Source organism: Leucopleurus acutus (genome assembly GCF_964270905.1).
Source record: "Leucopleurus acutus genome assembly, chromosome: 19".
NCBI lineage: Eukaryota > Metazoa > Chordata > Mammalia > Artiodactyla > Delphinidae > Leucopleurus > Leucopleurus acutus.
Window position 1 is genome coordinate 184,716 of NC_139161.1, and position 25,527 is coordinate 210,242.

The following is a 25,527-nucleotide window of genomic DNA, read 5'->3' on the forward strand; positions in this document are numbered from 1 at the left end:
GTCACTCCCTTGGGAACATTGATAATGCCATTTTAAAGTTTGTGTGAGTATTTTCAGTCAATAAAGAGCCATATTTTAAGAACTGTAGCACATAACACACATTGATTAAAACGTTAAGCTTGGATAAATTGAAAAGCTGGGCCTCTGCCTCCTAAAATGTTCTTTTCCCCTTCATTAGAAGATTTCCCTTAGAGAGCAGAGACTGGCTAGAATGCTCTTTAGTGCTTTTCCTGTTTTCTTTTGGGCAGGAAATTGATTAGTAAGATCCGTGATCTTTGGGTACTCATAGACTAGGGATCCTTTTCTTGGAGATTGCTGCCAGTTCACTAGAATGAGTCTAGAAGTGAGTGGGAGGAGGGTTCCGGGTACATTCTCTCACACTCTTGGTGGGAGTGTGGCACAGCTCAGTGATTTGGATAATATAATGTTTCAATTATCCAGATTGGGGTTGGGGGGCTGAGGTGTCTAACATAAGTTAAAGTTTTTTTTCCTATTTGCTCCTTTGTGTCAAAACTCTTAAAAGTATTAGCTCTTTTTGTTGTTAACCTTAAAAAACCATCTTATCTACTCCTGGGGCATATTGGACATAATTTAACCATTCATTAAAGATTCAGTGACCTCTTTGTAAACCTTGCTTCATAGGATTGTATACTTTGGGAGTTAATTGGCATGAGAGATATCTAGTACCATCTTCCGCTAAAAAAATCTTTACTATCTGTGGACATTTAAAAGTTACCAACAAGCCAGATAATAAGTCAGATAATATAGAGGAGTATGAAGAAGGGACCCACTTCCCCTTCTCCCCGATCTGAAGGAACCATGTTATCAGTTTGCTGCATCTTCTTCACCTTTCTCTGTAGTGATAAGCACAAATGCTTATAATACATAGGTAGGGTTTTCCTTTAAAAATTAAAAAAGAATTATGTGATCATCACACAGTTTCTTGCTTTCTTCTGTAACAATAGATCATGGACATCTTACTATGTTAATAATACATCAGCTCCAATTCCTGCTGAATATTCCATGGCATAGATGTGCCGTAATTTATTCAGCTATTCCCATATTGACGGGCATTCAGGTGGTTCTAGTTTTCTAGTTTGTTATAGTTCATCCTGTAATAAACATATATTCTTTCTTACTGTTGCCTTTGTTTCTTTATGGTAGTCTTAAAAGTTAGATATCTGGGTTAAGGATTTTTAAAAGTTGGATGTCTGGGTTAAAATACACTTGAATGCCTGTTACCTGTGAGCTCACTAACTGGAACCTCTCAGTCTTGACGTTGTGACAGTCTTGCGTGTGAGAAATGGCCCCTCTTTCTTTAATGTTCCCTTCCATGAGTACTAGTGAGGTTGATGCTTTTCATTTGGAGACACACAAAGTCCCAGAAGAGTAACTGACTTGTGAAGAGTTGTCGAAGGGTAAACGCTGTGGGTGAAGGAACATAAGGAAAAGCCCTGCGTTTTTTGTTAATTGTTTTATTAGCGTTTTCAGGTTAGATACTATTTTACAGCTGCTGAATTACCACAATAAAAGCTTAACCAGGAAACCTTGGGGATGAAGGATAAGCCTGTTACCTGGATTGTGATCATCGTAACATGAATGTATACGTATGTCCACACTCACCAGACTGTATACATCAATTACGTGCAGTTTTTGGTTACTGATTATGTCTCTGTAATGTGGGGAGAAAAGTTTAACCAATGCCTAAGATAAGGTTGCAGTGAAATGAGTGTATGCTTGTGGTGTGGTAGAGTATGAAGCGGAATATGGCTTGGTAACATGTTCGTTCCTTTGACCCACTAATCTTAGTTCTGGGATACTGTCCCAAGTAAATATTCCAAAAGAAGGAAGAAATTGTATGTGGAATGGTTTTCATTGCAATACTGTGTGGAAAAGCAGAAAATCGGTTAGCTTGCAATAAGGGTTCATTGATTACACTCTGTGCATTCCTTGTTACCATTTATGTGATAAGTAAGAACATGGAAGTGCTTATTTAATGTATATAAACTTTGTCGTTTGAAATAGACATTTGGGAATATTGGCAAAGTTTACATGTGTATATTGCTAATTGTAGAGTTCTGCTTTTATATTATGTACATGTAATTTTTTTTTCTTTTCACCTTTTGGTAACTTGTGTTTTTTTTAATTGAAATACAGTTGATTTACAGTATTAGTTTCAAGTGTACAGCAAGCTTATTTTTATATAAGGTAATAAAATACCACAGTTAAGCAGTCAGTAATAAAAAGCAACACGAGAATCTCAATCTCTGTTAATTATTATATTGGTTTGTAACGCTAGATAGCCCGAATAGCTCCTGCCTTAATGGCCCCAGAGCTTTGTTTGAATTTTATGTACTAGAGTATCATCCTGGTGTCTGCTCCCTCACTGTCAGGCTATCAGTTTGCATTCCTTACAACTCTCAACATGCCTCATTGCAGCTACCCTCCCCCTCTTCTCCACTTGCTGCTTCTGACCCTGATTTCACTTTCTTAGGCAGGGATAGGAAACCAGACAGGCAATCTTTGTCATGGAGTTAAAAAACATTGAAACATTTTTTATTATGAAAAATTTAAAACATACAGGAAACTAGGAGAAAGAGTATAATAAACATTCATAGTCTCGAAACTTAGGTTGTAACCTTCTGCCATATTTACTTCATTAATTTTTTTCTGAACTATTTAAAAATAATTATAGACATCATGATATTTACTCCTAAATACTTTAGTATGCATCTCTAATAAAAAATAAGGTCATAACTGTATAACCACAATATTATTATTAATCTAATAAAAATGGCCATAATTCCCTAATATCCAAAACCAGTCCATAATCAGATTTACCTGGTTGTTCCCAAAATGTTTTTTTTTAAGGCTGATTTGTTTAAGCCAGGAACTAATCAGAGTCATAAGATTTAATAGTTGGAATTCTACTTAAATAAGAAATAGGTTCTGAGTGAGGACTCAAGGGCATCCTGAAAATAAGCTACACAGACTTTAAGTTCATGGAGTTTAGTTCTGAGTTTGGTGTTGTGTTCTGGATAGTGAGGGTTGTCAAGCCAGTGACCACTGAGTAAGTGAGGTGGTCAAGTCTGTTTTCATTATCTGAACATATGCTGTATTTGGCGTAACAGGAAAACTTTCATAACATAAGGATTCTTTTTCTTCCTCTGAAATATTCATCATATAGGAAACTCACTTTTTTTTTACACTAACAAAAGGGAATGAGGTAAATGGAGAAAGTGAAATCAAAAGATAGTCTTATCAGCTAAGAGTTTTGTGCTACATGTACTGTGTAGATCAAACTCAGTCATTATAACATCAATGAATACTTTTCATAAGGCTGCAAGATTTTTATTTTATTCTTTTTAGGCTGCAAGATTTTTAAACCCTAGGTGAGAGTGTCATTAATTTAAGAAATTAATGTAAACAAAGGAGTTTGGGCCATCAATTGATATTTATTATGTTGATAACTTGCCCTGTGAAGTAAGTGATTCAGTAACCAAAAAGCCCTGTTAAATAGATGCTGACTGTATTACAAAAGGCAAATTGATACATGATTGATTGATTGAACCTTCTATACTTTCCTTTTCTGAAGAGTTTTGATTAAATAGAGTTTATATTTTATGGTAATTAAAAATGTTTTGGAAAAATAATTAATAGGGGTAACAATACTTATTCAGAATTATTTCTGAGTAAGAGCCTCTGAAGTATTTTGTTTAATCACACTGTAATATCATTCCAGCTTTATGGGTGAGGAAACAGATTTTGTGAGATTAAGTAACTTGCTTAAGAGCATAGAGACAGTCCAGAGTGGAGCTGTGGTTTTGAAGTGAGGTCTTTGTGATCTGAAAGGCCATGCTCCTTCTCTTTATCCTAAGGTAGAACCTATTTATTCTTTAGGGTTTTACAGACATTATTCTATTGAGTGTAATAAACCTGGGGGGAAAAAAGGCAAATGGGTATTTTATATTCTAGAAATGGAAAACACTGAGGCTCCGGATCACGTAGACGATAGTGGAGCGGGACAGGAGTTTGGATCTTTAAGCCTCTAGTCCATCCAGTTTTTCCTGTTGACCAGAATGTTAAATAGGGATGCAGTTCAATAATATTTCTTAATTACTTGTTCTTTAGATCCACTTGCGGTAACTATTTAAAAAATTTCATGTATATAAGCTTTATTTCTCCAACAGGAATTAAAAAAAAAACTTTTTACTTTGAACTAATTATGGATTCACAGGAAGTTGCGAATATAGTACAGAGTGATCCCATGTACCTTTCCCCCCACTGGTTACATCTTGCATAACTGTAGTACAGTATCAAAACCAGGAAGTTGACATTGGTTCAATGAATATGTGTAATTCTATTTCATTTTATTATGTGTAGATTCAGGTAACCACCAGCACAGTCCTGATGCAGAAGAGTTCCATCACAGTGAAGATCTCTCTTGTGCTACCCTTCACAGTTACACTCACTGTCTTCCCTCCCTGTGTAACCCCTGGCAGCCACTAATCTGTTCTCCACCTCCATAATTTTGTCATTTGAAAATACCACATAATGGAACCATATTGTACGTGATCTTTTTAAGGATGACTTTTTTTCTCTCACCATGTGTTTGAGACCCATCCAAGTTCTTGTGTGTATCAGTAGTGCATCCATTTTTATGGCTGAGTAGTATTCCACAGCATGGCTCTACCACAGTTTGTTCTTCAGCAGGAACCTAAGACTTTCTGGAATAGGACCTTAACTTCCACTCTTCATTTCCCCATAATGCCTATTAACTGTTTTAAGTAAATTTCTTATATGTAAGTTGTTAGGGATAGAATATAAATCAGGAAAGTGTTTTTTTAAAATTTAAGTTAAGTTGGAGACCATCCTCTGAGTGTGCAGACTCCCTTTTTTTTTTTGTTTTGCTGTACGCGGGCCTCTCACTGTTGTGGCCTCTCCCGTTGTGGAGCACAGGCTCCGCACGCGCAGGCTCAGCGGCCATGGCTCACGGGCCCAGCCGCTCCGCGGCATGTGGGATCTTCCCGGACCGGGGCACGAACCCGCGTCCCCTGCATCGGCAGGCGGACTCTCAACCACTGCGCCACCAGGGAAGCCCCAGACTCTCTTTTGTATGAGTAGATATTTAAGTAAGCAATAGTCTTTGAACTACACCCTTTGAACTCAGTTGCAAGAGCCTCACCATGGTTGTATGACTGTCTGTTCTAGACCTTTTCTTATTTATGCAGGGTGTCAGTTATAGTCATGAGTGACATTATAAATGTATTTCATGTTGTTTTTCACTCATAGAATAAATACTAGCATTAATTTTATATTAGCTCAAATTATATGTATACCATAAAAAGAGAAGATTTAAAATGAGTGGTACCTTGCCTTGTAAAATCTCAATAAAAACTATACCAAAGCGGGGCGGGGGGGTGGGGGGGACGGACGGACACTGACGGGCAGGATGACAACACTGAAATTAAGATTATTGTGAACACCTGAAAACATAGCCCTCTCACATAGTGCAAAGAAAATAGTCAGAAGAGGGGCAAAATGTCAGTTCTTCTCAGTAAGCAAATTATTTTTTTCAAAAGCAAGCAAATCAACCGTGGAAACAGTGAAGTAAGGGAGTGCCTTAGCAGAGGATTTGCTCTGAGTGCTTACAACGGACATAGAAAGACGTTGACTTCTGACGTTGACATAAAGGCACTGAAAGAGTTTTAAGATAAAAAAAATACAGTTAAGTTGATTTTTTAAAATAGAAACAACTTCCAGTTTTTTATAAATTTTATTTACTTATTTATTTATAGCTGCATTGGGTCTTGGTTGCTGCACTCAGGCTTTCTCCCGTTGCATCGAGCAGGGGTTAACTCTTCGTTGTGTGCACGGGCCTCTCACTGTGGAGGCTTCTCCCGTGGGGGAGCACAGGCTCCAGGCACGCGGGCTTCAGCAGTTGTGGCACACGGGCTCAGTTGCTCCGCGGCATGTGGGATCTTCCTGGACCAGGGCTCAAACCCGTGTCCCCTGCGTTGGCAGGTGGATTCTTAACCACCGCACCACCAGGGAAGCCCCCTTCCAGTTTTTGAACAGTTAACAGAGATTAACTTTCCTGTAATGATACAGCAAATGCATCTTGGAAATTAGGGTTCTTTATAACGAGGAGGCTGAAGGCTCGGCAAGCAGCATGCTTTCTCTCTCTCTCTCTCTCTCTCTCTCTCTCTCTCTCTCTCTTTCTAATGCACACACAGTACAACAGGCTACTCAGGAGTCCAAGAGCCTTTACTCTGAGCTGCAGTTGAAGGAAAGAGTACTTCCAAAAATATACAATAAGGTCTCAGCTTCAAAGTTTATGGCACACACAAGAGGGATGTAAAAGAGATGCAGAGATTTTTGTGACCAGGTTAAGGACTGAATACTGGAAGGAGCAGAGAGCAAGGTAGCAGGGATTTGGGGAAAAAGAAAAGAGAGAGAATGAGAGAGAGAGTATAGTATTTAAATCTGGAGATGAAATATTCAGAAGAGGTCTGTGTGATACCTGAGATTGAATACTGTTAAGGCTTTTCATTTTCCAAAAGCGTCTTATAAAGGAAAGATTATATCTGCAAAAGACCTTGGTAGGAAGGACATAAAATGCCGCAAAAGCTGTGGTCCGCATGTCTTAAAGTATTATGTATTACAATTGGAAGTAAAGAGAGGGCAAGGGGAAAAAGGGTTGAGACAGAGGAGAAGCATGGTAGGAAAAAAAAAAACTATTTGGAGAAATGGACCCGGGTGAGAGATTTGCCACAGAGTTCTTATTCTGGTTTACCTTATACTTCTTGTTACTTGTTACAAGTGGACATTTTAACCTGACTTAGGCCTTCTGCTGTTTGGAGTCTGTTTATAAACTCCTCCCCTAACCCCACCCCAATAGATGTTTGGCAATAAGTTTACTGCCCAAAAATTAAATGGCTGATATTTAGGAAAGGAATTTATTTATAAATTATAAATTTGTTTTATATATTTATTAAATGAATCTATTTCATTTTTGATTCAGTTCCTGATGTGTTGGTTCTGAGAATGTGATTATTTCCAAGTGGTGAATAACTTCACTTTATTAATGACTCAAGGATTTAGTTTAATGGTAATTTTAAAATTTCTTTCAAAAAATTTGGAAAAATGCTACCTTGATTAGGCTATGCTCTTCAATAAAAGGCTTTAGAAATAACTAAGGACTTGATAAGAAAAATACTCTTTTATGGTCATGTTACTGAAAAAATACAGACTAATATTCAGCATTTACTGAACTTTAAGCTTGTTTTAAATTATCTTTCTCATTGCAGGTAATTCTTTACAGGCAAGGGGAATTACATTTTAATTGTTGATCCTCTCCTTTTGGTAGCCAGGGGCTGTCAAACACTTACAGAAGCTGTTTTTGTTGAAACAGTTGAATGAGTACTCCTTTAAGATTAGTCATATTCTGGCCCAAAACATTCCAAGTAAGACATATTTCAAGTGTTAGAAAATCTTACAAAAACTTAAGAATGAGAAGGGATAGAGACTTGAATTTAGCAACGCAACTAAGGTGTTCAGATTTTTCCTTTGTAACTCCCAGGGGAAGGAAGGAGTTATGTGCTCACTGTAGAATTTCACAGATAGTTGGGGGAAGAGAATTTATTTGTAAGGAATCATAACTTTTTTACAGTTGCCCAAGATTAGGTTATGTTTTAATGTCATCTCTTTTGGCAAGTTCAATTATTATAGCTGAGGCAAGTTTAAGAATACACTAGGCCATACTTTGTTTTCTTTCAAGCTTTTTCAAGATGTTAAAGGTAATACAGGACCAGATTGGCAGCACTGCAATTTGATTTTATCATATGACACCATAGCAGGATAGCTTTTTATCTATAGTAGTTGACTGTTTCTTTGCCATAGTTCTTCATGTGGGATCCTACAAGACATAAACTGAATTGCATTTAAAGACAGCCGTTAGAAGAAAGTACATCAGTAGTGTTTCTTGTCTAAAATGTTTAGAGAGAAGAAAGGGAAACATAATTTTGACAAATCTGGAGACATTTAGACATCAGTGTAATGGAAGAACTTTTGCAAAATAAAATTCAGCATATACCTTGTGCAAAACCAAAGATCTCTGCAAAGTGCTTGTGAAATATCATGTCATTTAATACTCTTTAAACATGACATAGTCATCTGAGATTGAAATATTCTTACGTTTTTTTCATTTCCCTGAGACATTGTTCAGCTCTGGACAACTAGTTTCTTAATATCCCAATTACTGAAAAGGAACTAGGATAGTTCCTCAACAGTTCTTAATACTATTTTATAATTTTTAGAGGGGAACGTAACATCTAGGGAACTCTTGAGATTGTGCTGGGTACTTCATATAATTAACACAGTTAGTCTTTACCACAACCTTATTAGGTAACTACTGTCACCTCCATTTTACGGGGGAGGAAACAGGCTTAGCGAATGTGAGTGATCCAGACCTTGGTAGGACTGTCATGTTTCTTCAGAGCGTTTTATTAATGCTTGCATTATATTATTTGATCCTTGCAGCACATTTTTTCATCTTGCAGTTCTACAGATGACCACACTGAGGACCAGAGAGATAAAATGACTTTTGCCGAAGGTCATATTTAAGTAGTTTCAGGAATAGTAAGATCTGGGGGGAGATGTGGGCTTACTGTGGAATTTTCTGAGTTGCTCAAGACATTCTTAAGGATGCTCCGTTGTTGTTATTCATGTATTGGAATTGTCAGTTGAGGAGATAAGTGATCTGTAACATGGATGCTGTGACAGCAGGTTGGTCTAAACTGAAAGTAATTGAATAAAACCTTCTTGGATACAGAGACTGCAACTTTCAATTTAATAATCTGATTCAATAAAGTATATATGTAGAAAGATGTTTAATACAGTGTTCTTTTTTGTGTTTTTTTTTTTTTTTGCGGTACGCGGGCCTCTGGCTGCTGTGGCTTCTCCCGTTGCGGAGCACAGGCTCCGGACACGCAGGCCCAGCGGCCATGGCTCACGGGCCCAGCCGCTCCGCGGCATGTGGGATCTTCCCGGACCGGGGCAGGAACCCGTGTCCCCTGCATCGGCAGGCGGACTCTCAACCACTGCGCCACCAGGGAAGCCCCATACAGTGTTCTTTTTAATAGTTAAAAATTGGAACTGTTCTGGATCAAGGGAATAGTTAAGTAAATTGATGTATCTACTTGATGGAACATTATATAGCTAATAAAATGATAAATATAAACACTGTAATATGGAAAATACTGAATATGTCAAGGGGAAGTAAAGTAGGATATAAACTTATATCAGTTACAGTCATGTAAAAATTATGTAAATATTGATCAGAATTTGAAGAGAACATGAATAAGTGAAAACAGTTTTTTGGTTGAGTGGTGAGTTTATGGTGAACTTCTGTGTAGAATTTTATTAGTGTTCTTTTGTTATGTTATTTGGGTAATAAAAAAATTGAACCATATAACAGAAGGATATATTCAGTACAACCAAAATAAATATATTAAGAACAGGGATTCCCTGGTGGCACAGTGGTTAAGAATCCGCCTGCCAATGCAGGAGACATGGGTTCGAGCCCTGGTCCGGGAAGATCCCACATGCTGCGGAGCAGCTAAGCCCGTGCGCCACAACTACTGAGCCTGCGCTCTAGAGCCCGCGAGCCACAACTGCTGAGCCAGCTTGCCACAACTACTGAAGCCCGTGCGCCTAGAGCCCGTGCTCTGCAACAAGAGAAGCCACCGCAATGAGAAGCCCGCGCACCGCAACGAAGAGTAGCCCCTGCTCACCGCAACTAGAGAAAGCCCACAGGCAGCAATGAAGACCCAACGCAGCCAAAAATAAATAAATAAAATAATTACATTTATTAAAAAAAATATATATATATATTAAGGACGGACCCAATTGACTTTAAATGCAGTATATTATATTGATACTTAAACAAAACATTTCCTTGAAAATAATTAGAAAAAATGCAATTTCCAAAATATTTTCTTTCAGCAAATTATCTTTTTGCAAAGGAAGCTGAAGTGTGTATAAACTAAAAATAGAATCTTGGACTTAGCAGTAAAGAGAAAGGTACAGATTGTTTTACTGGTTGAACCATTAGCAGTTGTGGGAAATCATCTCAAATGACATGGCATAAAAATGAGTATATTCTGTATTGTTAGAAATATGTTCTCCTTGTGATTGTATTAAATTAAGTCAGTAAACCCTTGCAGACAAATTGGGTAGCATTTTCTCTGGCCATTTGACCATTGGGTTCTTAGTTAATCTTGCTGGTTTTGATAAAAGCTAATTCTTAATTACTTAGGAATTTCAAAATATTGAGGTTTGCAGTTTCTATTCTTATGCATTTTAATGGCACTGGATCTCTTTGTCAAAAATGCAAGAACTTTATTCAGCGAATATCTATCTCTGCAGTTTAAAAGCCCTCATTTACCCAGACATCATAGGTTGAACAGTATTTTCACTGGAGAGCTGTAAGATTAATTCTCCTCATGATTTTGTGGTGATCCTACCTGACTATAGGCTGTAGTAGGTTAGGTATGTTGATTGTCACATTTTTTTTCTTGGCTTTATGCATGTCATGGACAGAACTGAAACATCACTGCCTTCCTCTAGTAGTTATAGTTATTCTTTTAGTATGAAAGAAGTCATGCTTGGGGTAGTGTGCTAATAATAAAATTGAGAAAAATGTGTATCGAATGTTACGCGGTTAATGATGGCTGTTCTTTCATGACAGTGCTGGGAGAAGGACTGGCCAAGGGAGATGGTACCTTTCAAGCAGTACTTTGCTGCATGCAGCTTAAAGGAAAGCTCCAACTTGTATCCAGCATTCTTGCCAAGTCACTGACAGGAGAGTCCCTGGTATGTTGATGAGTTCTAAATTTGAATGTCTGAAAACGGATTCATCCATTTGACCCTTAGGTGTATTACCTGCGTTCCTCTAGGTTCTGTCAGAAATCAAAGTTTGTAAGTATCTTGGGGTGCTTATTTCTCTTCAACAAACTGATGTTTAATCATTGGATTCTTGTAGTTTGTGATAATATATATAAGAATTGGAGATATTTTTTAAGCTTTGAAAGTATAGAATAAATAAATGATTTTCTTTAAAGGTATAATTTAACAGAACCTGGAAATATTTTTGAGTTTTAAAATGCTCCTGTGGACATATGATCTTATAGGGTTCTTAAATTCAACAATTTATTTTATAAAATGCTTAAGTTTATCTAAACTAAGTAATAATTACTGTTGTTTCTGAAGATGTCATATGTGTAAGTTAATATTCATGACTGCTCTGATGGAGTTATCTAATTCTTTTCAGACTTTGGGATAAATGTTTGTATGTAGTATATAATTTTTGAGAGTTTTTGTCTGTTTTTGGATGAGATAATTGAAAGACTACTTTTTTTGTACTTTAGAGTTGGCAATCTATAGAAATTGGAAGAAAAGAGATATTATAACTTTTTTTTACCAGTTGGTAACTGTTACAGCATTGGCTGATATTTTTCAGGAATCATAATGAAAAACAGTGAAAGCAAGAAAATATATGTATACTTTGTTATACAGCATGAATTCTCTATACTTTTATTCTGAATTAACATAAATTGTGGAAAGCAGGAGCAAAGTTGTGTTTTCACTGCAAATAAATATATATTTGGTAAAAAAAAAATGGAAATTAGGAAAGTACTTTGTATATTGTTGAGTGTAATGTAATGACCCGTCTCAGAGGGTAATTTAGTTATTTTCTAAGGAATTATTTTGCTGTGAATTGTTTAGTTGGTTTAACAGTATTTTTGGGTGTCACCATTTTAACAAATGAATATAAAAGCTAAGATGTGTTATTAATATAGCAAAATTGTATGGGTATTTAGTTCTAAATAGATGATAAAGAATAGCTCTCTTCTTTATTATTTAGATAATTCTATCCTTAAGGAACTTTTCTATATAAGTTAAGCATATTACACAGTTTTACCTGTTGGATTTTTACTTATTTTATTTTATTATTTTTTAATTTATTGAGGTATAATTGCTTCACAGTGTTGTGCTAGTTTCTGCTGTACAGCGAAGTGAAATAGCCACACATATTCCCCCCTGACCCCAACTTCTGGATTTCCCTCCCATCTAGGTCACCACAGAGCATAGTGTAGTAGTCACCACAGAGCTGTACAGCAGGCTCTCAACTAGTTATCTGTTCCATACACAGCAGTGTATACATGTCAGTCCTAATCTCCCAATTCATCCCAGCCCCCCTTTCCCCCCTTGGTGTCCATACGTTTGTTCTCTACGTCTGTGTCTCTATTTCTGCTTTGCAGATAGGTTCATCTGTACCACTTTTCTCGATTCCACATATATGCATTAATATATGGTATTTGTTTTTCTCTTTCTGACTTACTTCACTCTGTATGACAGTCTCTAGGTCCATCCACATCTCTACAAATGACCCAGTTTCATTCCTTTTAATGTCGGAGTAATATTCCATTGTATATATGTACCACATCTTCTTTATCCATTCATCTGTTGATGGACATTTAGGTTGCTTCCATGACCTGGCTATTGTAAACAGTGCTGCAATTAACATTGTGGTACATGACTCTTTCTGAATTATGGTTTTCTCAGGGTATATGCCCAGGAGTGGGATTGGTGGGTCATATGGTAGTTCTATTCTTAGTTTTTTAAGGAACCTCCATACTGTTCTCCATAGTGGCTGTATCAACTTACATTCCCACCAACAGTGTAGGAGGGTTCCCTTTTCTCCACACCTTCTCCAGCATTTATTGTTTGTAGATTTTTAAATTTAAAATTAGGAAGAAGCAATTTGCTTTCAAATCTCAAGTGAAATTTGAATTTCAGAAGAGTGAATGTTTTATGTATTTTCCTTCAACAGCTTTGTTAATGAACTATCTTTAAGTAGTGTGATCATTGTATGTGAATCTGAGTCATAAGTAACTGAGTTCACCATTTTGTGAATCTAGCCTATTAGTTTTAGGAAAAAGGAGTTTTAAAAAGTTGAGGTTAAAAAAAAAGTTGAGGTTTATTTTTTTCTGTACTTACTCTATCTTGCTCTTCAGTGATGCCCTTTGTGAATATTTTATTGAATTAATCTTAAATTCTTAGGCAAGGTGAGTACAGTGTTTTAGGGCACACTGTATCTTTTGTCCTGTTAATCTTTTTAACTTTGCGCATAGGTGGTTAGCTTTATCATCACCTCAATGATGGTAATGGTAATGAGGATGGGAGATGAGTTTTCTTTTTACAGATGAACCTTAGAAACAGCTGAAGAGTTAAGTCCCCATAGTAAAGAACTAATACACTACTTGGTTTTTCCATTTTTCATTTGCCGTTTCAGAATGGGATGGTAACAAAAGATTTGACAAGACTAAAAATACTTCTCACAGAAACGGAGGTAAGACTATTTCAGTGGATCTCTTTGGGAAGAGTTTAACGCAGTCTGGCTAGTACGTGTTCTTTATTAAAATTTGGAAAATCACTGGGCATCAGCAAGGCTTTAAAGATGGGGTACTGCAACCTTTAGACTTTCCGTAACCAGGCTTGGTCCCATCCTAGGAACTTTGCTTCCTGTCAACGTGCCTCTGCATCCCAGGTCTTCTGTTTTGTCCCTAATTTTTGTTAGCTGTCTCTGGCCAATAAATGGAAAGATAATGGGGAAATTTTAGTTTTTAACTACATCTGGCTATTAGAAAATTCTGTTTTTAATAGTGAGATACTCCTCAAGCCTTCTGTGTTTTTAAGTAACTAATGGAACTCTGTGATTTGAGGAGGTTTTTTAGGGAGTGAGTTTAGCTGGTGGAAATAATGTGTATCAGGGTAAATGGTGAACGAAAATGTGCTCTGGTGAAGCAGTTGAAGGCTGGGGACAGCAGTGGCACGTAAAAGGCCCGTGGCTTTGTAAGTCTCACATTTCTATTCCTCACACCGGCATATAGAAGTATTTTTATTCAGATGTCTCATTTTACAAATAGCCATTTTTGTCAGTTTTTATCATAAATGGAAGCCCATGTAAAGTGATCGCTTGGTTGGCTTATTTATTTAAAAAGTGGCACCTACTGTGTGCTAGGTATTATGCTTGGTGCTGAGGATACAGCACTGAACAAGACACTCATGGTCCTTGTCGTCTGGGAGGTTAGAGTCTTGGGGAGGAGATAGACGATAAATACATAAATTAATTAAACAAGTATAGGTATAATTCGCATTGAGGTAAGTGGTATGAGGGAAAAGAATAAGCTTTCTGTGATGGAAAAATAACTGGCGTGGTGGTGAGGGGACGAGACACTTAAGCTGAGTTGAGAATGGAGAAGGTGCTGGTCTCGTGGAGAGTGCGATAAGGGTGCTCCCATCAGGCCAAGAGGATGAGAAGAGCCCCCAGGTGTAAACCTTGACCTCCTGTAGATTACTTTCCCACTTCAAATCTAATCATACATCGCAGTTCATACCAACAAATAAGTAAGCAAAGAAGATAGTCATCGTGAATTATATAAGCTGCATAAAGATACTGTTTGTTTTGCTACAATTAAAGATAGCCTTTTAAAAAATGTTATTTTCTTAGTCTTATGTTATCTTGTTATGAATTAACTGAGAATCAATAAGCTCTAATTAACTTCAAAGCCATTTCCCTTCTGGTATATATGTAGTCTTTTAATTTCTAAGAAGTAAAATATGACAGTTATAAGTGTTTTAGACTTTTAAAATGAGAACATAAAATAAGATGATTTGGGGCCTTGTTCTCCTCTTTTATTACCTTAGTTGAATTAGCAGCTTTACATCTGATAATCATACACAAATATATATAAAATTTTATTTTTAATATTTATAATCCTGTTATGTATAAGGTCACAAATATCACTTGACTCTCATTTTGTGACTGTACTTTTGGAATAAGTGACTTAAATTTTGTTTATAATTTCTTTTCTGTGTAACCAGAGTAGTAGTATTTTTGGTTAGTGAACTGGTACTATTAAAAAATCCATCTAGAAAAAGTTAACAAACAATGATACCCTTACTTATTATTGCACCTGACGTATTTAAAAATAGCAACAATTTGTTATTTAAAGATTGGGCTGAGCTGATGTTTAACCTGTAAATGCTGGTGGATTAGAATAAAGACATGGAACTAAAGGCTGACTAATGAAAAGAAAAACAACGCATATTCTTTAGAAAAATTTCAAATATCCAATCAATAGATTTGATTGTAAATTTACAGGAATTCTAGCAGTGTGAACTTCGGCTGCCTTCCCTGAAGGTCTCAGTAAAGACTGAAAATCACAAACTAATTGATGTTGCCCTTCTGTCTTAGGGTCTGAGCATATAAAAAGGGTGTTAAAAAAAACAAAACTAAACACAGTACCAGGAAACTAAAAGCCACAGTGGCCAAATATTCAGCCCAGGCTTGAGCTTCTCATTTTTACCAGCTCTTCTGATGAGGATGTGCTGTTCACCAGACCCCACCAGACTGAGAACTACAGTGTCAGCACATGCATACTCTGCCCGTTTGCAGATTGTTGTAGATGCTGACTCACTAAATACACCACGTATGTTTCCCTTCTGACAGTTATAAATGCTTTAAGCTTCATTTCATCACCAAAACATTTTTCCCCATTTTTTCTCACATATTTGGTAAATTTATTTTGATAAATTTTTTTAGAGGAGATACTTTCAATTTATACTTGAAGTGAATTTTTAGCTCTTATAAATTCTGTGCAGTTAGAATCATATTTTAAGGGCTACTGTGGGACTATGCTGCTTAGATCTTGCTTATAGAATTTTAAAGGATCTTTTAATATACCTTTTTGGTGCGCATAGAGTCCTTATAATGTTAATAATTACTCCTGATTTATTTGTTAGCTTATGTATTCTTATATTCAGTCCTCATTTTACAAAAAGAATGGGTTGTCTTTAAAAACTTGTTAGTAAGTAGTTTGAGAATCAGAAGGCATTTTCCTGTTGAAACAGTATTATGGTGATTTAGTTCCAGCCCAACCTAAAAAGGGTCCAATTTAATCAGTGACATGTAAATTATGGTGATATTATTGTTTCAGTTATACCCAATTAGCATTTATGCCATTCTTTCTATGGTACAAGACATTCCAAATATCATCTTGGGATACCGTTTCCTCCTTCTCATTCAGTTCAACATTTACTGAGTGCGTGTGCTCTTCAAGGTTCTTTGCATTTTGGAAAGCTGAGAAATCCATGAAAAACAATCTGAAGGGCCAGCCCAAGATGTGCATAGCTAATGTACCCACAGGGCAGCCTGTGGTCAGCAGGTTCTGTAATGGAAGTACAAGCAGGGAAAGGAGAGATAAACACCCTGCAGGGAAACCAGGGAGGCTAGTGTCAGAACTGAAGTTAAAGGATAGAGGCAGCTAAGTAAAGACCCAGGAGTGACTTGGTACCATAAGTTGGCAGTCAGTTGGTTCAGGGGTAGATGAGACAAGTAGTAATGATGCTCTTACCTAGGATAGTGGCAGGGGGCGTTGAGTATGAGACAGACATGAGAGGCATTCTAGACCTGGTTGGGCAAAGATTTGGAGAATACTCGGAGCAGGACAGAGTCTGACTTTCAGGGTTTCAGCCTGGCTCTTTTGGGGGAAGATGAATCCATTCACTTGAGATAAGCAGCACTGAAGGAAGATGAGCTTTGGGGTTAAAGTTGATGAATTTTATTTAAACATACTGTGTTTGAAGTGCATGGGCGGTCATCCATCCATCTACCCATCCCCCCATCCATCCAGATTTACTGAGCGTTCATTATGTGCCGGATCCTCTGAGACGCAGGAATGCAGAAAGGCAGTTGCAGGCTGTTGACAGTGGGTCTGTGCATGGCTGACAGTGACCCAGCATGTAAAATGCTATAGGATAGTTAAGCGGCACTTAACTATTCTCTAGCTGGCACTCAGTTGAAATTGGGGGTGTGGAGCTTAGAGTAAAGTTATAGCCAAAGGGGCAGATGGAGGTCTTACCTGCATTCGAGGGGTCGAGAAAGCCAGGAAGTCAGGGTGAGTGGGTCCCCAGCCATGGGCTCCACTGTGGGAGAAGGTCTCATCCTAGAGCAGCGAGGGGGACTCGGCCAGGATATGCTCCCAGGTCCTGCAGTGGTGGTGGTGCTGCACTTGATGCAGGAGAAGTGGCTGGTCACACTGTAGGCGTTAGCAGAGGAGAGTGCAGTACATACACGGATGGAAGGTGCTACTCCACGGGGTTCAGGGCTGGGGACTGAGACTTCTCTTGCACCCAGGTAATTTTTATGTAGGGAAGGAATCTCTATCAGTTTCCTTAATGAGGACCACAGAAGTACTTCTTTTCCATACTTACATATGGAAACTAGAGCAAAGAGCAAAAAACACCGTTTGCATATTAATGTTTATTAAAAATTTCTAAATATTCAATCTAAAGCTTTTTAAAAAATATTTAAAATTTCCAAGTTTAATTCAACATCAACTAGTTATTTCTTATTATAAAAATTTCTTTCATTTGAAAAATTGCAGACAGCAACTGGTAATGTCCTCCCTGGATATCACGTGGAAGACTTAGAAGAGGGTAAGTACGAAACTGCATAACTTCTGGTAGCTGTGATTTTGAGCATTGCTTCTTTATTGATTATTGGGAGGAAATTTCTGAGTTAGATTACATGTTAGTGGAGGTACAGGAGAGAATATAAAGATATAACTTAAGAAGTAGTGCGGATGGAAGCAGTTCATTCACTAGCCCCTGTCATGGAGTTATAGAGTACGGAGATGGGAGGTAACCCCGGAAGTGACCTATTTTACCTTCTTTCCTCCATGTGCGCAGTTCTGAACTTGAATGAACCCTGCTCTTAGCAATCTGTAGAGGGAGGTCTTTTCTCCTTTCTCTCTATCACGGACTAGTACAGTTACTACTTTTTGGAAGTGCTGACCTGTAAGCTGAGTTGTTCCTGCCACAATGAAAGTCTGTGATTCTCCTCTTCTCCTGCCAGGGGAAGGTGAAGAGAGACTGGCATTCATTGAGCGTTTGCTAAATGATGTCTACCACGTAGTGGCTTTCACAGAAACGAGTACTGACTTCTTAGAGTCTTTCTTCATCTTTTTGATAGGTGGTAAAACTGATGTTCATTAAGGTTCGGTAATTCTCCCAGTCACGCAGATAGGAAGGGGTGAAACGCAGCTTTAAACTCAGCCGGGCGGAGTGTGTTTTGGGGGCGGGGGAGCACAGTGACTTGTGAGGGGGTAGAAAATGGCTGCAAGGTCCTGGGACACTTACTGCTGCCCGCTCAGCCTCTAGAGCTCAGCCGTTCTCTCTGACGCTTTGTTTTCCTGGCTTATTTGGGACCTTTTATCCACGTGCATTAAAACGCATTGTATTCAGAAGGAAACTAATGTTATTTTTTAGCTCCTATCTCAGAATTCACCTTTTTGAACTTCATTTCAATTATTAAAAAAAGATTACTTTATTCAGTGCCATGTGTCAGACAGACCCTAAGGAATGTGGATGGTAATGTGGAACTTCTTCTCACTCCATATGCAGTATTGGAATTTGTTTTACAAAATTTCCTTCCAGGATACCATAATTTTCTCATTCCTGAAATAGTTCCTAATAGAGACGCGACTCATACTTAAGAAATGACAAGCATGCCAAACACATCTCCCCTTTAGATGCCAGGCAGGAGACTGCACTTGGAAGTATGTCTGCCAGTCGCTGGGGTAGAGTAAGGGCCATTGATTTGTCTTAGCTGCTGTGTAACTGCTTCTTCAGTGGTTTCTAAGTTTCATATGCTAAGTGATTTATAATTCGTTTGATTGGTAGAGGGCTCTTTTGGTAGAGGCAAGCATGTCATGTTCTTTTTACATCATCTGAGATGATGTGTATGGAGGGTTTATAGTATTTCTTACACATTAAAATATCAGAATTATCAGCAAGCCTCAAATGATAAGACTATATATCCTGATTACTCTCTAGGATCTTGTAATGGTTGGCATTTCCGCCCACCACCTAGGGGAATCACAAGCAGCGAGGAATATACTTTGTGTAAAAGGTAACGTGAATTTTTTTTTTAAACCAATGACATGTCTTTATTCAAAGGATAGTTAATTTTCCTTCACTTTTTGAAAAGTAGTAATTCCGATTTAAAGAAGATAATATGTGAAGGAAGAAGCATAACAATTGAGTAGAATGGTTTATTTTCAATTTGAAACAGAAGCCAAAATGGTCATTATCATTAAATAATAAAAATCAAAACCATATTGATGATCCTTCTTTTAATTATAAACAACAGTGATCTAAATGGAGATTGTTAAGACTTCTGTAATACCAGTTGGATTAATATGACTCAATTTAATTGCTGATCTCGTTTATGTGAAATTTACCTAAATTATGGTGATTGAAGTTGAAGTTACCTTATTTAAACTGAAATGGAGCATAAAATAGATAAAGAAATCTTAAATTATTTTAATAACTTTTCTAAAAAAGAGAAAATCTATTATCACGTAATCTTATATAGAATTTATGAGTAATTTATATTTGAAGGGCTAACCTTTCAAAATTTAATAATTATATGTTAAGGTAGAAAGAATTTTTAAAGTTACATTAAGAAAGGTTCTTTTTATAAGAACTAGAAACTATTGGTTTTTTAGATATGAGTTCTAATTACTCTGGGTTGCTTTTGATAATGAAGGAAGTTTGATATGCAGCTTTGATGATTGAATAGTCAAGAGGTCAGGTTTGATTTTATTGCAGAAATAAAGAAACTAGGTAGTAAATTTTTAAAATCCTGGTGGCATCAATGTTGTAGGAGAGGTAGAACGTGATCCTATGCAAAGGAAGTATGAGAAAATTCATAGTCCAGATGAGACTATCAAACCTTCAATTTTTAGGGAAATAATTTAAAGCAAAGCAATAGAAAGACAAAGAAATATTTGGCTTATTACGACATACTGAAGAGAAACAAATGCATGATTTTAAATGTGTCTTAAGCACAAGAGAACTTAATAAATAGCATAATATAAGTTCAAGTACTTTATGTATCATCAAGAAAAGCTTTAAATACACTCGTCTTTTCAAATAGGGTGAAACACTTGATAATGTACACTGTGCTGTGGTTCATTTTGTATTTCTTATTATTCATATTTTTCCAGTTGAAAAATTATCTATAACATAACATCGCTTTTATCCATTTGCTATTTATAGTTTGATTTTCATTTTTTCTCTCAGAAGATCTTTTATTATTTTTTGAATGTTTAAAAACTGGCTGGATCTATTATTTTATAGAGTATTTAAAACTTAAAAAAGTTACTGATCAAAGTCTTGCATTTTTATCTGTTTTGACCATTGAATTATCAGTTGAATTTTCTGAGTCATAAGCATTGAGAAATATTAACCCTATAGCCTCTAAAATGAACGTTTATGAATTTACCCATTGAAGAATTTAATCTGACTATTGAATTAATTGTGATTCTTACATAAAACTTCTATTCTTTATTTATTTAAAACTTTAAGCAAATTAATATAGTCCAATATTTTCAATGAAATATAGGCAATAGTAATGTAGAGAAGAGTGAAGGCATTACATTTGAAGGTGAAAAGTAGAAGCCTTGAAATGTTAATTCAGTGACATATTACTTTTTTTTTTTTTTTTTTTCCAGAACAAAATTTCTAGTATGTGGAAAATTTTCTTTAGGTCGTATCATTTTGGGAAGTAGGGCATACCTGTGCTTGACGAACTAATCCACTTGATGTCAGTGTTGCTTTAGAAAAATTCTGCTCTAAGAGGAATTGTCTAACAGAGTTGTTATATCATGAAGGAAGCTACCTTTGCAATGCCAGTTTTTGTGGGTGGGGGGTGGTTATGAATATGTTCTGCTTTGTCATCCCCTTATTCCAGAGAAAGAGGTCAGTGAACATGGGGGGGTTGCTGTTTTGATTAACTGTTACAAATGTTTCCTAAACGTCTTCTTCCTCTTCGGTGCAAGACATGTGATAAATATGGCCTTTCAGGAGATGAAGTTTTGTTTTTGTTATTGGAGAGTCGGAGGGCAAATGCTGGAAGTTTATCTTTTAAATGGTCCAACAAAGTATATGATAAAACAGTCTTTCCTATTCTACTTAGATTTTTAGAGCAAGGAATCTGTAGGTATGGTGCCCAGTGTACTTCAGCACATTCCCAGGAAGAACTAGCAGAATGGCAGAAAAGATATGCTTCACGGTTGATAAAATTGAAACAGCAAAATGAGAATAAACAGCTCTCAGGCAGTTACATGGAAACCTTGATAGAAAAGTGGATGAATTCATTATCTCCTGAGAAAGTGGTGAGGAAAATAAACTGCATTTTTTTGTTTGTTTGTTTTAAACAGTGCCCTTGTTTGAGTCTTGACTTTGTTTCGTGCTGTATCTTGGTTTATTTCCCTGTCCTCTATATGAAACACTTGATTCTTGATAAAGTGTTTTTAGTAGCAAAAGTAGACCCATTTGCTAAAATAAAGAGCAGAACTAAACCATTTGTTTGGAGACTTGCAGGTATTATATTAATTTGTCTTCATTCAGGGAGTTTTTATTGCCATTTTTTTTTTGTTGTTGTTGTTAGTTTTCTTATGTCTCTTATTTTAGCTTTATTATATTTTGTGCTTATAAAAATAACTGAAAATTAATGTATAAAATACCTTGCTTTGTAAACAGTTCCATCAGCATCTTTACCGTTAACATTTATTTACCATGCCAAAAGTGTTTGTGTTTTTAGGAATAAAACGTAACATTAGTTGCTCTCTGTTTTCAGCTTAGTGAATGTATAGAAGGAGTAAAGGTAGAGCATAATCCTGATCTGTCCGTTACTGTCAACACCAAAAAATCTCACCAGACATGGACCTTTGCTCTCACTTGTAAGGTATGAATTTTGTGATAGTTAAAGAATATAAATGTCTTTCAATTTTCATAAAGGCTTTTTGGACCTTTAAATCTGTGTGTTGAAAGAGCATTGAAAATGTTTTATTCTAAGTACATTTTTATGTAGGTTCTATATCGTGATAAAGCATATTTCTGTATTTTGATCATGAAGGGTACAGATTTTTCTTAGATTTTGAGATAAAAGCTTTGTAGATGTTTAGATACTTGCTTATTTATTTATTTGGTGAAGAGGTCTTCGACATGTTGTCTTCCAAACTTAAAACGTAGGATGGGGTTCACAGCTTGTAGTTAACTATTTAAAAATTGAATTGTTTAATCTGGTGGTTCTAAGATATTCAAACAATGAGTTTGTTTTTAATTTTGATTTAATGAAATCACAAATTCTGTAATAACGGGTTTTTAATATGAGACATTTTTCTGCAGTGCTTCCCATCCTGAATTATAATATTCAAAGTTTAAGAATGAAGCAAAGTAAAATATTTCTGTGAATATATGCAGTGGAAAAGTTTTGTGTACTTTTTTGTGATGTTTCTTCCACTGTACCATCTGCATCTTGGGATGAAAAATCTGGGAACGTTTAGCTTTGGCCTTGAACCCAATTCAGTGTCTTCAGAGGTCACTGCTCTCCTATGAAGACTTCCTCCTTGAGGCTAGATGAAACTTTTTTAGGCCAAGGGTATGGAAAGTTGGAGGTGATGGTGACACAGGGTGAAAGCTTTTGCCACAGTGAAAGATGAATGTATCACAGAAAGAGCAGGGAGGCTAGTAATGTAGCGTAAATATATCGTTTTTGAAACTGTCAGCCTTATTGAGGTATAATTGACATCATAAATATATCATTTTAACAACTGAGTTTTTTTTCTTAAATGGCTTATGAGTACAACTTGTATTTTTAACATAGTATCTTAGAAGCATGGGAAAGTAAAAGTCCCTTATGGCAATATTTTCATTGAAGAGCCCAATTACAACTGGATTTTTCACCCCCTTGTACTCAACAAATTATTCTAACTTCCTTGTAGCCTGCAAGAATGCTGTACCGTGTAGCATTGCTTTACGATGCTCATCGCCCTCATTTTAGTATCGTTGCAATATCTGCCGGAGATAGTGCTACCCAGGTGTCACAAGAAGTCCCAGAAAACTGTCAAGAATGGATAGGAGGAAAGATGGCCCAAAATGGATTAGATCATTACGTGTATAAAGTCGGGATAGCATTTAACACAGAAATATTTGGAACTTTTCGCCAAACCATAGTTTTCGACTTTGGATTGGAACCAGTACTCATGCAAAGAGTAATGATTGATGCAGCTTCTACAGAAGGTAAAATTTAGACTTTTTTCCCCTGATAACGATGTATTAAAAGGCACTATAACAGCACCATTAAAAGATATGTATTGGCCCCTAAATATACCATGGACAGGGAGGGAATAGTAAAGAAAAAGATCCCAAGTTTATTGACTCATTTACTGTGTAATGGGATTAGAATGGTTTGCATTATGCCCTGGTCACTTCATACAGTCATCAGGCAAAGCTTGCTCTGAGGTTCCCCAGACTTGTATAAGTAGATGGTCAGGTCTCTTTTGGTCTACCAACTTCATTTGATGATTTTAGCACAGTTAAAACCTTTCAGTATTAGTTTGGGTAGAATGTAATTTCAATGGTAATTGTGAATACACCTACAGTGTCTATTTCCATGTTCAACTGATGGTCCAATTAACTTTGCTGATATTGGTATGTTATCTCTGAATGGAAAGTCCTAAAAATAAGCTTTCATAACTTGATTTTACTAGTATAAAGGAGACCACAGTGCCTTTAATAGGATCTGCTTTCATGTTGTTGGGAAGAGGTCCCTGGTTTTAACATGCAGGCACCTGCAGAAGATGGTGAATTACTTTGTGAATTGTCATGTTACTGCCTAAACCTCAATTTTACGCCAAGATCCAGCTGGATAAGGGAAGGGCATGCTAGCCTCCGTTTCCTTGGCTCTTGGTTGGATTTATAGGTGCTTTATTTTATTTCCTGAGCACTAAATGTTTATTTAACAAGCACTTCGTATAGCAGAGCTGTCTGAAACTTGCTGTTATATTGGCTATAACTAAGCATATTGTGGAGGATGTTTTTCATTCTGTCCACAGTGTCCCATTTATGAGAACCTAGAAGGTTTTTTCATGAGTAAATGCTAGGACTTTATTTTTTGGACATAACGAACAGGTGGAACTGGTTCTGTCCCCTTACCTTTAGCTGTGAGTAGGGTTGAAGCAACATTTGTGCCAAAATTGAACAAGTAGGTGTTACTTCTTGTATCTGTGCTCATATTATTACCCAGACTTCATTTTACCCATATTTCTCATTTACTTTGATCCCTTTTACCTGTTTTTATTCTGTTGTGTTCTGCTTTTGTCATCTTTCTACTACTCTTTGGAATAAAAATATGTTAATTCCCATAGCCAAACAGATACAGTAGTTGATGAAATAAAAATACTTGATTTATATTTACTAATAGAGCAGTTAGTTGGCAGATTTTTTTCTGTAAAGGGCCAGATAGTAAATATTTTAGGTGTTACAGGGCAGATGATCTCTATTCCAATTACTCAGCTCTGCATTATAGTGAGAAAGCTGCCATAGACAATATGTAAATGGATGGGTGTGACTGTGTTCCAATAAAACTTTATTTTCAAAAACAATGCAGGCTGGATTTCTCTTGAATGCAGTGGTTTGTTTACTCTTACGCCATTACGTTGCTTTTAGAGACTAGAACTTGAGAACTACTGGATTGCACCTTTCTTAAATCATAAGGAGATTTAAAATCATAGAGATACTGACATGCATCTCCTACTCTCAAATATAATTCTAAAAGGATGTTCTTGGCTTACATGTGGGTTGTACTTTAAAAGTTTGCTTTTAGATTGTGGCTTTTAACTCATGACTCATTTCCCATAAAAATAAGTTTGTAAGTGTTGTCAAAAATCTGTACTAGTTAATAAAAGCCTATTTAATTAATATAAAATATTAAATATCTGCAATAAAAAGAGGAAATGAGGAGGATCTCAGGGCACCCTCATGGGCTTGAGAGATTGAGGGTGCTTTGGCGGCTTTTGCCCCCGCTATGTGCCACTTTGCTAGTTGGAGAAACAGAGCAGTGGGCAGACTTCAGAGTTAAATAGAACTGGATTCAAATCCTGATTTGCTACTTAATTTCCTGGATGACCCTGGGCAGAGAACTTAACATCTCTGAGCTTCATGTGGAAACTTCTGGTAAATGGGGCTAGTAGTATCTGTCATAGAGGATTATCGTGAGAACTGGAACGAAACCTTGCACAGCATCTGGCACATAGCAGGCATTCAGTAGATAGTAGCTGCTGATGTGATCGTTAGCCATCATTAGGATAACTTCCGGTTTGCAAACAGAAAGAAAAAAGGAAGAGAGAAGGGTTTTTTGTTTGGTTTTGTTTTTGTGTTTTTGTTCTTCTAGTGAGGACCCAGACTAGGGTGCAGCCAGGGGACTGAAGGGCAGAGATGAAGACCCAAGTTACTGAGGCAGCAGCACTTAGAGATCTTGGCAAGAGAAGTTGTCCCAAGATGAATGATGTTTTGAGACTGGTAACTGGAAGAAATAAAGAGTCTCATTTC

The 25,527-nt window shown here is 36.7% G+C and overlaps 1 protein-coding gene across 6 annotated transcripts in view; it reads left to right on the forward strand.

The window, feature by feature from the left end:
* Window positions 1-25,527, forward strand: part of HELZ (helicase with zinc finger) — a 155,010-nt gene that overhangs the window by 25,305 nt on the left and 104,178 nt on the right. For all 6 annotated transcript variants that reach the window (XM_082861325.1, XM_082861322.1, XM_082861327.1 and 3 more), the window contains 7 exons: window positions 10,751-10,875; window positions 13,358-13,414; window positions 17,514-17,565; window positions 18,964-19,039; window positions 21,110-21,308; window positions 21,773-21,880; window positions 22,920-23,217. In XM_082861325.1, the coding sequence (XP_082717451.1) occupies window positions 10,751-10,875; window positions 13,358-13,414; window positions 17,514-17,565; window positions 18,964-19,039; window positions 21,110-21,308; window positions 21,773-21,880; window positions 22,920-23,217 (915 nt within the window). The remainder of the gene's footprint in view (window positions 1-10,750; window positions 10,876-13,357; window positions 13,415-17,513; window positions 17,566-18,963; window positions 19,040-21,109; window positions 21,309-21,772; window positions 21,881-22,919; window positions 23,218-25,527) is intronic.